At 52.9% G+C, this 13,235-nt stretch overlaps 1 protein-coding gene across 1 annotated transcript in view; it reads left to right on the top strand.

Annotated features, from left to right (window-relative positions):
• WDTC1 (WD and tetratricopeptide repeats 1) overlaps window positions 1–11,910 on the top strand; it is an 82,338-nt gene extending 70,428 nt beyond the window's left edge. The window contains exons 10-15 of the mRNA XM_017856335.1: window positions 189–370; window positions 1,135–1,308; window positions 4,385–4,620; window positions 7,110–7,284; window positions 8,466–8,658; window positions 9,385–11,910. Of these exons, the coding sequence (XP_017711824.1) occupies window positions 189–370; window positions 1,135–1,308; window positions 4,385–4,620; window positions 7,110–7,284; window positions 8,466–8,658; window positions 9,385–9,582 (1,158 nt within the window). The 3' untranslated portion in view covers window positions 9,583–11,910. The remainder of the gene's footprint in view (window positions 1–188; window positions 371–1,134; window positions 1,309–4,384; window positions 4,621–7,109; window positions 7,285–8,465; window positions 8,659–9,384) is intronic.
• The last annotated feature ends 1,325 nt before the right edge of the window (window positions 11,911–13,235 follow it).

The raw sequence follows: 13,235 nt of genomic DNA, 5'->3' as shown, positions 1-13,235 counted from the left end.
CCCAGCCCCAGCCCCAGCCCCAGCCCTAGCCCGAGCCCCAGCTGAGTAATGCCACAGTGAAGTTGTGTCTCTCGCCAGCCAGCAGAGGGCGCACGGGCTTTTCTTTATGTCAGAACTTGCTTTCTGGGAATGGTTCTTACTCTGGGAGAGTAGTCCCACGATGGAACCATCAGACCCTGTGATGGAAGCTGGAGGGCTGCCAGGAAGAAATGGGTCCTCTTCCTGAGTTGTTGCTGTTACTTTCTCACTATCTCCTGCCAGAAGTCCAGAATGGCAAGATGTCCACCAATGGTGTATCCAACGGTGTGTCCAATGGCCTGCACCTTCATAGCAATGGCTTCCGGCTGCCGGAGAGTAGGGGACATGTCAGGTGAGGCCAGCTGGCTTGTCCAACCCTCCAAGCCCCAGTTACACTATATGTACTGGAGGGAGGGACATAACCTGTAAATTTTCCTCCTGACCCATACCCAATCATGCATCCCAGAGAGTGAGGACCAAGGCAAAGAGGCTTCTTGGAGGGTGGCTAGTGTTTCCAGTGCCCCTCTGCCTGGCAGGACACTAGTCATGGTCAGACTGTAGCTCTAGCCTGTTGGTACCAGTAACTGGGGTCAGGACCCAGGGGCTAGCTGCCTCTTGGCACTGAGCTCTCTCCAAAAAGGGGCTGCATACAAATGGGCCTCCCCATTATATTATTCCCCATCCTATAGCATATCCTTGCCTCTTTTCTCTGCCAGGCCCTGTGCTAGGCTTTGGATACAGAGGTGCTCAAATTCCCTAGCCTTGAGAGAAATAGAATTCTTTAGACAGTGATCCATAGGAGAGACTTGGGTGGTCATAAGGTTCAGCTCAGTATGGAGGCAGGTGGTGTCAGCTACTGCCATGCCCAGGAGTTTGAGTACAGCTTCATTTCTGCCCTTCCTCTTTTCACTGGCTGAGAGTATTTGGAATGGTGTCTGTTCCCTATCACGGTAATAGGTAATAGCCCAGGCCAGGGTAGTGGTCCCCTCTTCCAGAAAGCAGTCAGATTCCAGGGGCCAAGAAAACCTGGGTGACCCTCAGGCTATGTTACAGACTTCCTCAGGGGCTGCTCTGACCTTCTTTGACTGTTCTGACTTGGCTGTATTTCCCCTGCAGCCCCCAAGTAGAGCTACCGCCATACCTGGAGCGTGTGAAACAGCAAGCCAATGAGGCTTTTGCCTGCCAGCAGTGGACCCAAGCCATTCAGCTTTACAGCAAGGCTGTGCAGAGGGCCCCTCACAATGCCATGCTTTATGGAAACCGAGCAGCAGCCTACATGAAGCGCAAGTGGTGAGTGGCCACTGCAGAGGGGATCTGGGTCAGGATGAGGGACAAAGCAACTGGACCAAAAGGCAGGGGCCTGATGGAGCCAAGTTGCCAAGGCATCCAGGGAAGGTGGCAGGAACATATTGCTGCCTCTTAGGGCTTCTTGGCCTCTCCTCCCCACCTCCAGGCTAATGGTGGGCAGGCGCCAATCAAGCACTAAGGAAGCTCACAGTTATGTGGAACATGTTCAAAGCTAGTTCCTACATGGCATATTATTATAAAGTGCTGTGGCCCCTAGGGAAGTAGGAGTTGAGGATTGTTAGTCCCAACCGTTGGAGAACTGGACTTTGAAGAGCGGTGGAATCTTGCTAAGTGGAAATGAGGGGTTTGGTGAATTCAGTTGGTATGTGTCTAAAATATTCTGCAGTCCCTTGCCCCCACTAAGGCTTGCTTTCTGTGTTCTTAGACCCTTTGGACTGAGTACAAACCATATCCCAGAAATCCAAAGCTGGCTATGGGTCACGCTAGGGTATGGTGGCTGGTAATAAAGAAGTAGACCATATCCGAAAGAACTCATCTTTGGAGACCATCAGGGCCCCCAGCCCTTCTGCCTGCAGCACCAGCAGGCAAGCAGACATACAGACCCCGCCCCCCATCCCCCAGCCAGGGCCAGGACTAGAGATGGATAGAGCTGGGCCCACAGCCATTTCTGCTCCGTCTGGCATCCGTCGGCTCTGCCCAGACAGACAGGCCAGCTGGTGTGCCATCGTCTGGCTGCAACTAGGCAGGCCAGAGAGGGAAGCTTAAGAAACCCACCCAAGTCAGCAGGATGGTAGTGCTAGGTAGGAGTGGGGAAGATGCTATCCCCCAGCCTTAGCTGAGGCATCAGGAGTTGGCCAAGGGCTCAAGTGGCAGCCAAACCCAGGAGATGACTGTTTTGGGTGAATCCTGAGTTGATTCACCTCTCTGTCCAACAGTTGGGTAGAACTCAGTGGTCCTCATCCAAGCTGTAGGCTGAGAGCTCAGCTTCACTCCTGCATTCTTGCTAAGTGAAGTTGGTGTTTTCCCAATCCATATGTGCCCTCAGCATGTTCTCTGAACTCCTACTATGTGCTAGGTACTAGGTACACAAAGTTCCTGTGCTCCAGAGGAGCTGCCGGACAGTGGGTAAAGTAGTGGACATACTTCAGCATTAAAGAGATAGAAAGCAGTGAGTCTTGTAAATGGTCAGGTAAAGGGCTGTGGGCATCAAGAAAAGTTGGGTCGCTTTAGCTGGGGAGCAGGGAAGCATCAGAAAGACATGGCGTCTGAATGGGCTTTAAGTGTAGGCAGGCTTAGACAGGAGATGAAGGAGAGGAGGGGCCTGTGGGGGAAGGACATTCCAGGGAGATGAAATGGTGTGAACAAAGGCGTGGGGGTGGGGGACTGACTGAAGAGCTTGTTTGCAGAACAGCAAATCCATTTGGCTGGAGCAGAGGGTTCGGAGAGGGACTGGCAGGAGATGAGTCTGTGAGGTAGCCTGGGGCCGGCCTAGGGAGGGCTTGGAATGCAGAGCGGTGACGTTGGCCTCGATTCAGTGCATGATGGGCAGCTACTGGAGAGTTCTGAGCAGGAGAGGGATGTGCCGAGGGCTGTCCTTTCAGGGAGATTGATCTGGCAATGAGTCTAGGAAGGGTGAGCCCTGGGGCCAGCCTGCTCTCAACCCCCATCCCCACATGCCTGCCAGTGACCCCTAGAATGTCACATTCTGTCCTAGGCCAGTCTCCCCCGGGCTGCCATCTGCTCCTGGATGCAGTGGGAGCTGTCACCCTCTGGCTCCTGGCTGGTCTCTGGTCTGGCTCTCCCCAGGAGCTCTGAGGGGCACCTTGCAGGCAGTAATTGGGTTTCCACACAGTGCCTGCTCCTTCGTCACAGCCACTCATCCTGACGCAGGCCATACCATTGAAGCAGCTCTGTTTCCTGCCTGCCCCCACATGGGCTGAGCTGCTGGTTGCTGGTCTGAGCATGGCTGCTCCAAGGACTGGGTGCTGCCTCTGAGTGCTGCAGAAGGAGGCTTGGGAAGGACCTTCCCATGTCAGACCTGCCTTAGCCATGCCGGATTGTTGTGAGCTGTGCCCTTGGAGACAGGGCCATTAACTCTAGGGGGTGTCTCTTATTGCTGCTTGGCACAGTTGAGTCCTAGGCCTACCCCAGCCCAGCTGAAAAAAAAAAAAAAGGGGGGGCTTCCAAAGAAGCAGCTCCTGTGGCCCGTCTGGCTTTCCAGACAAGAGGCAAGCACAGGTCTGTGGGTGCTGGGGGAGTGTGCTTCCTATATTCTGGCACAGGTTGGGAAAAGGAGGGGCTTCTCTGATCTCCTTTCACTTCCTCTTTCCCCACTTCCCCACTAAAAGCACTCCCACTTCCCTTCATCCATGCTTCAGGAGGTTGGAGAAGTGAGTAGGGACGATTTGGAGCTCCTGGTGTGCACAACCCCCCTTACCATCAGCTTCCAGAGAGCCGACTCTGCCAGACTGTCAGGCCCCATCCTCCAGCCCCAGGAGGTAGAGGCCACAGCTGCTGTGGATCAGTCAGCCAGGACAGAGGGGGGTCTGGCTGAGGGCTTGCTGCCTGCTGATCAGACCCTGCATCCCCAGCCTGGCACTTCTGGCTTCCCCAGACCACAGAACTGTCCTTGAGGGCCCCCTGCCTTGGACATGGCTCTGAAGGCCAGCTGGGGGTGATTTGAGGAGGTGGATGGGGGAAGAGAGAAGGAGGGCTTGGGGAGCCTGTGGTGGGCAAGATGCCAGGCCTTCTGCTGCAGAGCTGCGGGTGCCTGGGGTGAGCCAGTGTGCATTTGCACTCTGTGCCCAGCAGAGGGCAGCCTGACACCAGCTTTTGCCACCCTCAAGACCTCAGGGTTTCCTGGCTTGCTCCTTAGCCATACTGTCTCCTGATGGGGGAGGCCTAGGCTGAGCCAGGATTCTCTTCGTCCTCAAGTCCCCTTGCCATGAGATCTGTCAGTGGTGGGCCGGGGTGGCCACAGGAAGTAGAGGAGACTGAGTAGGGACCCCTTGCTTGCCACGTGGCTCCACCTCTAAGCCACTCTTCCCCACCTTCCCAGGGATGGTGACCACTATGATGCCCTGAGGGACTGCCTCAAGGCCATCTCTCTAAACCCATGCCACCTGAAGGCACACTTTCGCCTGGCCCGCTGCCTCTTTGAGCTCAAGTATGTGGCTGAAGCCCTGGAGTGCCTGGACGACTTCAAAGGGAAATTTCCGGAGCAGGCCCACAGCAGCGCTTGTGATGCATTGGGTCGTGACATCACAGCTGCCCTCTTCTCCAAAAATGATAGTGGTGAGTGGGCACTGAGGAGGGGGTGCTGTTACTCTTTGTCTTTGAGATGCTGCATGACATTCTGGAGAGGTCATGGTTCCGGGATTGGAGAGGCCTGGGTTCAGATGCTGATTCGGAAACCATGCAACCTTGGGGCAGTTACTTGGTCTCTCTCTGAGAGTGTTTCCTTGTCTGAAAAGGAAGGAGACATGCCAGCACCTCCCACTGAGCGTTTCTATTGAGGATCAGCATGTTTAAATGGCATGTTTAAAGCACCTGGGGGAGTGCCTGGTGCCCAGGATAGGAGGAAGCTGAGCTCAGTCAGGCTCCCACTAGGCATTCTCACCTGCTCAGACAGGGCCCTGGTGGTTCCACTTGGGCATCTGAGAAGCAGAAGTTGGTCGTTGTGTTTGTTCCAAATGTACAAGTGCAGCGGAGACAATAGCGCAGAGCAGTAGAAATGCCTCAGGCTTGGAATGTAGGGCCTGGGTTCCAAATGCAGCTCCACTACGTGACTATGTGGCTTTGGAGAAAGCACAGCCTCTCTACCTACTGCCTTACCTGCACAAAGAGCACGAAGCCCTGCCCAGCTCACCTCAGTGTGCTGGAGAATGAACTGGGTCATTGGTGTGTGGTCTGTAAACATGAACGGTGAGCTCACAGGAGGCAGACATGGATCTTCACCTCTCTCCTTTGCAGTTTACCAACCATGTGATAAATTCATTTGTTTAATGAATAGTTATCAGACACCTGCCATGTGTCAGGCACTGTGCTGGGTCCTGGGAATAGAGCTGTGACTAAGTCACATGGAATTTCTTTGTTTATGGCATATGCAGTCTAGTGAAGGAACCAAGTGATAAAGGAGAAACAAAAAGTATGACAAGTGCCATGGGGCCTGAATGGTGTGTGTGTTGGGGGGGGCTTGATGGCATTCTGGGGTTCTTCAGGAAGAAACGTTTAAGCTAAGATCTAAAGGATCCAAAGGAAGCATTAACTAAATACAAAATATAGCTGTGTGGCCTAGTGCAGTGGCTCACGCTTATAATCCCAGCGCTTTGGGAGGCCGACATGGGAAAATTGCTTGAGCCCAGGAGTTCAGTGTCAGTCAGGACAACATAGCAAGATCCCGTCTCAACAAAAGAAAAATTTTAAAAATTAGCCAGCCGGGCGCGGTGGCTCAAGCTTGTAATCCCAGCACTTTGGGAGGCCGAGATGGACGGATCACGAGGTCAGGAGATCGAGACCATCCTGGCTAACACGGTGGAACCTGTCTCTACTAAAAAAAAACTACAAAAAACTAGCCGGGCGAGGTGGCGGCGCCTGTAGTCCCAGCTACTCAGGAGGCTGACCAGGAGAATGGTGTAAACCCGGGAGGCGGAGCTTGCAGTGAGCTGAGATCCGGCCACTGCACTCCAGCCTGGGTGACAGAGTGAGACTCCGTCTCAAAAAAAATAAAATAAAATAAAATTAGTCTAGGATGGTGGCACACACCTGTAGTCCTGGCTCCTCGGGCAGTTGAGGCAAGAGGATCACTTGAGCCCAGGAGGTCAGGGCTACAGTGAGCCATGATCACACCACTGCACTCCAGCCTGGGTAACAGCAAAATCCTATCTCCAACAACAACAAAGTGTAGCCGTGGGAGATGCAGAGCTCCTGGCATACGGACCAGGATGCTCCAAGGCCCTGAAGCAGGCACAAGTGAGTCACTTTTAAGGAACTGAGAAAACTTGTGTGAATACCTGTCACTTAACTGATCAGTGTCTCTCATTTGGGACCCTAATAACTTATCTTCCAGAGGGTAAGGGCATGGTCCTTACTGCCCTAAGCGCTATGAATCTGTTTATAAAAGTCACCCAGGCTGGGCTCGGTGGCTCATGCCTGTAATCCCAGCACTTTGGGAGGCAGAGGCAGCTGGATCACCTGAGGTCAGGAGTTCGAGACCAGCCTGGCCAACGTGGTAAAACCCCATCTCTACTAAAAATACAAAAATTAGCTGGATGTGGTGGCACGTGCCTGGTAGTAGTCCCAGCTACTCAGGAGGCTGAGGCAGGAGAATTGCTTGAACCCTGGAGGTGGAGGTTGCAGTGAGCCGAGATCATGCCACTGCACTCCAGCCTGGGTGACAGAGCGAGACTCCATCTCAAAAAGAAAAAGAAAAAAAAAAAAAGTCACCCATTCTCTCTTTGCTAGTGCCTCACTCTACCCTCCCCTGCCTCTCATCTCCACAGAAACACACTTTGAGTCTCTGCATCCTTAGGGCTTTCAGGCCCTCATTTAGGGACCTGAACGAGGGCCCTCCTGGCATCAAAGGTCTCCTCTTGAACATCCTCAGGGGCTAGATCCAAAGATGCATCTTCCTCACAACCTTTCCCCAATTTTCCAGGATAAGGGTGGAGGCAGGTAGCTCTATGTTGTCTGACTTTAGACTGAAAACAGAGCCGTAGTTGGGGGGAAATAGGGAAGCAGAGAAAGGAACAGGACGCTTACCTTTTCTGGATCTCTGCCCCCAGAGGAGAAGAAGGGACCTGGTGGCGGCGCCCCAGTCCGCCTCCGCAGCACAAGCCGCAAGGACTCCATCTCAGAGGATGAAATGGTGCTGCGGGAGCGAAGCTACGACTATCAATTCCGCTACTGCGGCCACTGCAACACCACCACGGATATCAAGGAGGCCAATTTCTTTGGCAGGTCCGAGGCCCTGAAGAGGAGGGTGCAGCCCAGTTGGCAGCAGGAGGTTGAGTGGGGAGTGTTGGGGCACAATGGTTTTAGAGAAGAATCTCAAATCCCTGCTCTGCCTCTGTACCCTTGGGCAAATGGCTTCACCTTTGTCAGCCTCTGAGGTTTTTTCATCTATGAGATGACCAACCTGCCATGCCCACTTATGAGGCCATAACAAGGACTAATAAGATAATCCAAGTAGAGCCTCCAGCACAGTGCCCGGACTACTCCTTCATCCCCCACCTCCTTCTCCCTCTGTCTGCATGTGCCAGAGCTTGGTTGCTTTATCTGCATTCAGGGAGACTCCCTCTGTTTGGGAGTGAGGCAGCAGCCCTCCAAGGCTGGGAATCTTGGCACATCTGTTTTGTGCTAAGGGACAAACTCTGTGTTTCAGACACCATCACCCCCACCCCTCATTTGTAGATGTACTTTCTTTGCGTAGGTGAGACACATGAACATGAATCAAGAATCTCTCCATAGGCAAGGCACAGTGGCTCATGCCTGTAATCCCAGCACTTGAGGAGGCTGAAGTGGGAGGATCGCTTGAGCCCAGGAGTTTGAGACCAGCCTGGACAGCATAGACCTCCATCTCTACAAAAAATTTTTAAAATTTTTTGGGTGTGGTGACATGCACCTGTAGTCCCAGCTATTCAGGAGGCTGACATGGGAGGACCAGTTAAGGCCACAGTGAGCCATGATCATGCCACTATACTCCAGCCTTGGTGACAGAACGAGACCTTGTCTCTAAGAAAAAAAAGAATCCATCAAGATGCCCTCTAAATGTCAGTGGTGTGTGAAGGGCTTTATGAGGATTCTGGATGCCAGAAGCCTGGGACTGCTCAGGGAAGGCTTAGAACAGGGTATTTTAGAGACCCGAGAGATGATGTAAGATGATCCTGGCCCAAGGAGGGAATAATGAACTGTGGGGGAGACTGTCTTGGAGAAATCCAGGCAGTCGCTGGCCCTGGGTTTAAGAGAACAGTGACCAGGGCTATGTACATGGAGTTCTGGGTGAAGTGCACACCCCAGCGTGTGGGGGACTGAGTGGCTGCAGACTTCCTTGCTCCCCCTTTACCTAGGCCATGTAGCCTCTGCTTGAGGCTATAGGGCAGTACCCCACCTGACCTCCCTGCCCTTTGCCCCCCCGCCAGCAACGCTCAGTATATCGTCAGTGGCTCTGATGATGGCTCCTTCTTCATCTGGGAAAAGGAGACCACCAACCTGGTTCGTGTGCTCCAAGGGGATGAGTCCATTGTCAACTGCCTGCAGCCACACCCCAGCTACTGCTTCCTGGCCACCAGCGGCATCGATCCTGTTGTGCGGCTCTGGAACCCCCGACCAGAGGTGAGAGTGCAGTCAAGGTGACCAAAGCCAAGCAGAGAGGAGGGCAGGGACTCTGGAAGGCTCCAGTGGAGCCTGCTAACGCAGGGAAGAGAAATGAGCCACCCAGAGGCTAGAAGCTGCTGAGTAAGCTCTTACCCTGGGGCCCAAGGCTGTGTCCTCAGATTCCAGAAGCTCCAAATGCAGTGGCAATTGCCTAGAAACTGTGCAGAGGCCCTGGTCACAAGGGAGCTATGCAGGCTTTGGCATCTGGTAGGCCTAAGTTTGAATCCAGTCTCCTCACTGCCTGAGAGACTTCACCATCTCTCACCCAGGCTCTTAATCATCTGTACATGGGGAATGGGAATGACAGCATCACCTTGAAAGGTTGCAGTGAGGAGTAAACGAGATGCCTGTGAAGTGTCCAGCCCACAAGGACACTTAGGACAGTGTAGTCCCCTCCACTCCCAGGGTGGGTAGCCAGGGAAGCTGGCTTGGTGCCTCCCCTTCCGCTCTGCCCTACTGCTTCCCTCTTCCCAGCTGGCAAAACAAAAGTCAAGTGGTATGTCTGATTCCCAAGATAATTTGCTGTGACTTTTAAAGAGAAGATTCCCCATTGAGGGGAGAGGAGAAAGAACGATGAAGGAAGAGTTGTTTAGTCTGTGTATTTCCCTCCCCCGCCCCTATACGTGTACCCTGGTGTCTCTCCCTCCCTGAGCCTCACGTGTGTTACCCCTTTCTCCACCACAGAGTGAAGACCTCACAGGCCGAGTCGTGGAAGATATGGAGGGTGCTTCGCAGGCCAACCAGCGGCGCATGAATGCAGACCCGTTGGAGGTGATGCTGCTCAACATGGGCTACCGGATCACGGGCCTGAGCAGTGGAGGTGCCGGGGCCTCTGATGATGAGGACAGCTCTGAGGGCCAGGTGCAGTGCCGGCCCAGCTAGACCCTCCAGCCCTGGTACCCAGCCCCTGCTACTGGCTGGACCCTCCGCCCTGGGCAGGAGGTCGGGGGGATTCTGTTTTGGTTTGTCTTCCCCACCCCACTTTTTTTCATTTCCCCTGTTTTGTTTGTTAGTTTGGCATTAGGGGTGGAGGTTGCTACAACTTGCTGGCTTTCAGACTCTGGGCTGATTGTCCCCTGACTATCCCCAGCCCTGAAAAAAAGAGCAGGAGGGGATACCCCTCCATATGCCCCCCCACCTCCTGCTTCCATGTCCCTGGAGGGCTCTGGCCTGCCTCAGAATCCCTTCTGCCTCAGGTGGGGAAGAACAAGCTGAACTGTCTTCAGGGACTGTCCTGCCCTTCAGCTGGCAGCAGGAGGGGAGTGGGATTCCCAATTGGTAAGGGCTCACCTTGGCCTGTTGCCACTCTTGCTCCCTAGCCTGCAAGGCTAGCTCCCCTGTGGTCTTCAGGAAAGGTTTTGAAAAGGATGGGTCCCACCCTCCCCCCAGAGCCACTAGTGTTAGAGCAGAACCAAAAGGAAGGACGGGAGCCCTGGAGTGGGCAAGACCAGGCTACCTGCTGAGGTCACAGTGGAGCACCCTCACTCCTCTCCTGGCTACTAGCTCTGGCCCTGCACCTACTCTCACTGGCCACCTCTGGAGGCTCTGCCTTTCCCAAGGGCCCTGGCAGAGGGTGGGGCACTGCACCTTACCCCACCCATCCATGCCAGCACTTCTGCACTATGGCCGTTCTCCTCTTGGGCGCTCCTCAGCCTCACTGTGACCTTTCTGCCAGAGCTCCCAGCCAGGCCTACTCTGCTGAGGTGGCGCTTCCTGCTAAGGGCCCTTCTCTGTCCTTTCTGCCCTCCTTCCCATCCCACATGCTGAGCCGCCACAAAGACCAAAGAAGTGATGGCTTTTCTCTGCCCCTGCTGCTCTGAGGGGAGAGGGGTGGGTCTCCTGAGCCACTCAGATGGGAAAGTCCCTTACTCGGCCCCTCCCTCCCCAGCAGCCCCAAGCTTTACACTGGATGCAGCGATCAACCCACCACTCACCAGGCCTCCCCTCCCCTCTGCCCCTGGCTCTTAGCTCCAGCTGCTCCAGGTAGTTGGTTCATCCTTCCCCTCTCTCCCTCCCTGCTTCCCCTCAGTGCTTACTTGGCTCCAGCCCTCCAGCTGCAGCCCCTGGGGAAAAGCAGCCTCCCTTCTCCTCTCCCTCTACTCCCTCCCTCCCTTCCTCAGCCCCTGTCTCTGCCAGGTGCCTCCTCTCAGTCAGGCTTCAGAGCAGCCCTGGAGACAGGAGGGCCATGTTAAAAGCTTTTCACAGTTTTAAGAAGACAAGGGGAGGGTGAGGATAGTGGTGGGGGGTCTGGCACCATCTCATTGCTTTAATCCCAGCAACACAGGTGGCAGCTTCTCCCCTTCCTTCCCACCCCAGTCCCTCTTCCCATCCCTCTCTTCTAGCTTGGTAATGAAGTATATTTATTGGTGACGGAAACAGCTGCTGCTGCTTCTCCTGCTGCTGGGCCCTGCTCCCCTGTCTCTTCTCCGTGACCTTTCTCTAGCCAGGGAGAAGGGAGAGCAGGAGTATTGGGGCTGGGCCCTGGGGCCCAAGGACCAGCTGGGTCCCCTTTGCTTTCTTGTGTTCCAGCCACCTGCCATTTCCTCCCTGCCTCCCACCCTCCCTCCCTGCCTCCTGTCCTGCTTCCCACCCCTGCCTGCCCAGCCTGGGCCCTGCAGTGTGGAGAGACACATAAGCCTTACTGTCCTCTGGGGCAGGAGCCGAGCCTTTTGTTGCTCCGCTCCCAGGAGAGTGAGGGTGACGCAATTGATTAAAACCATTTTGTTCTAGGTGTGGCTGGTGGCATTTGTGGGGTGCAGATGGGTATTGGAACCAAAGTGAGGGCACCTGGTCCCTCACCTCTGTAGCTCTATGACTTTGAGTAACCACACCTCTACTGGGCAGAATCCTGCCTTGAAGGGTCACTGTGAGCAGTGACCACCCCGCCCAGCAGGACTGAGTGCAGAGCCGAGCTCTCATGGCTGTGATTTGTAATCATCAGCTTTCACTCTCCGGCTGTTTTTTCATCAGTAAAATAAGGGGCTTGGAATCTTAGTGGTTTTCAAACCAATTTACATTGTGACCCAATATACACATGATTACTTGTATATATATGCGTGTGTGTGTATATATATATATATATAATGAACAAAAGTTTTACACAATAATATTTACCCTTGCTACATGCAATGTGCTCTGCTTACCTTTCTGTTTTATTAGGGAAAATATAGTTATAACCCACTAAATTGATTTCACATATGCAAGTTTTTGATGTGCCCTGGATTAGATAATCTCTTAGACTAGAGGTTCCTGAACTTCCTTAGCTCACAGCACCATTACCATCTCAGTAATTTTTTCATGGAGCCTCTAAGCCAAAAGAAATACCTAACAGTTCAATTTATTAAGTAGTTAAGCCCAAATCACTCAAAAAGTATTTATGTCCTAACAAGTTAGTTGCCATTTAAAAAATAATACATCTGAATTGGAAGAAACAATATTTCATTCTTTTTTTTTTTTTTTCAAGACGGAGTCTTGCCTGGCTAATTTTTTTTTTTTTTTGTATTTTTATTTTTATTTTAATTTTTTTTTTTTTTTTTGGAGAATAGAGTTTCATTTTGTCCCCAGGGTGGAGTGCAATAGCGCAATCTCCGCTCACTGCAACCCCCGCCTCCCGGGTTCAAGCGATTCTCCTGCCTCAGCCTCCCAAGTAGCTGGGATTACAGGCGCCTGCCACCACACGCAGCTAATTTTTTGTATTTTTAGTAGAAACGGGGTTTCACCACCTTGGCCAGGCTGGTCTCAAACTCCTGACCTCAGATGATCTGCCCGCCTCAGCCTCCCAAAGTGCTGGGATTACAGGCATGAGCCACCGCACCCGTGGTGCAGTCATTCTTAAACAACTGCAATTACTAACGGAATCTATGCCGCCCATTGGGCACTGAACAACTTGTTAAATTTTCTAGTGAAAGCAGATACTGCTACTTTCATTTCCTGTCCCACATCGACTTTCATTTGCTTTTTATCACAGCAACCACTAAAGACCCAGCTTCTTAAAGATGACATAATCAAAAGGATTGTGGCATAATCTAATAATGGAACTGTGAACTACCTTGAGCTAGTAGTTCACTCATTAGCCAAAGATGTTGACTATCTTTCAAAATACCCTACTTTGCCCCCTGTGAATTTGCTGTGGGTGCCCTCAGGTGCCTCGATGCACAGTTTGGGAACTGTGGTTTAGTCTGTGGGAACAGTAGTTTCACTACTGAAACTACTGAGAGGTCCTGCCAGAAATACCATAGGTGGTATTATAAAGCAGATACTATGGGCTGGTATCATTCCTCTGTGTACCCAAATTAACATCTGCAGAAGCTTCTTGAAGGCATTTCCAGACCAGGCAAAGAAGGGACAGTGTTCCAGACCAGGGAGTAGTGCAGAGTCCCAGGTTCCTTCATGAGCCCTGAATGACTCCATTTGGCTGGATGGTAGAGGGTAGACTGGAGGGGCAGTCAAATTGTGAAGGATTTCCTGTGCCTGGTGAGAGACCATAGACTTGATCCTGTAGGCAAGGGAGGCATTGGAAGACTTCACCAGGGTCT

Source organism: Rhinopithecus bieti, unplaced genomic scaffold (assembly GCF_001698545.2).
Source record: "Rhinopithecus bieti isolate Rb0 unplaced genomic scaffold, ASM169854v2 scaffold_41082, whole genome shotgun sequence".
Classification (NCBI taxonomy): Eukaryota; Metazoa; Chordata; class Mammalia; order Primates; family Cercopithecidae; genus Rhinopithecus; species Rhinopithecus bieti.
The sequence above is the reverse complement of the archived record's forward strand: the minus strand, read 5'-3'. Positions and strand labels throughout refer to the sequence as shown.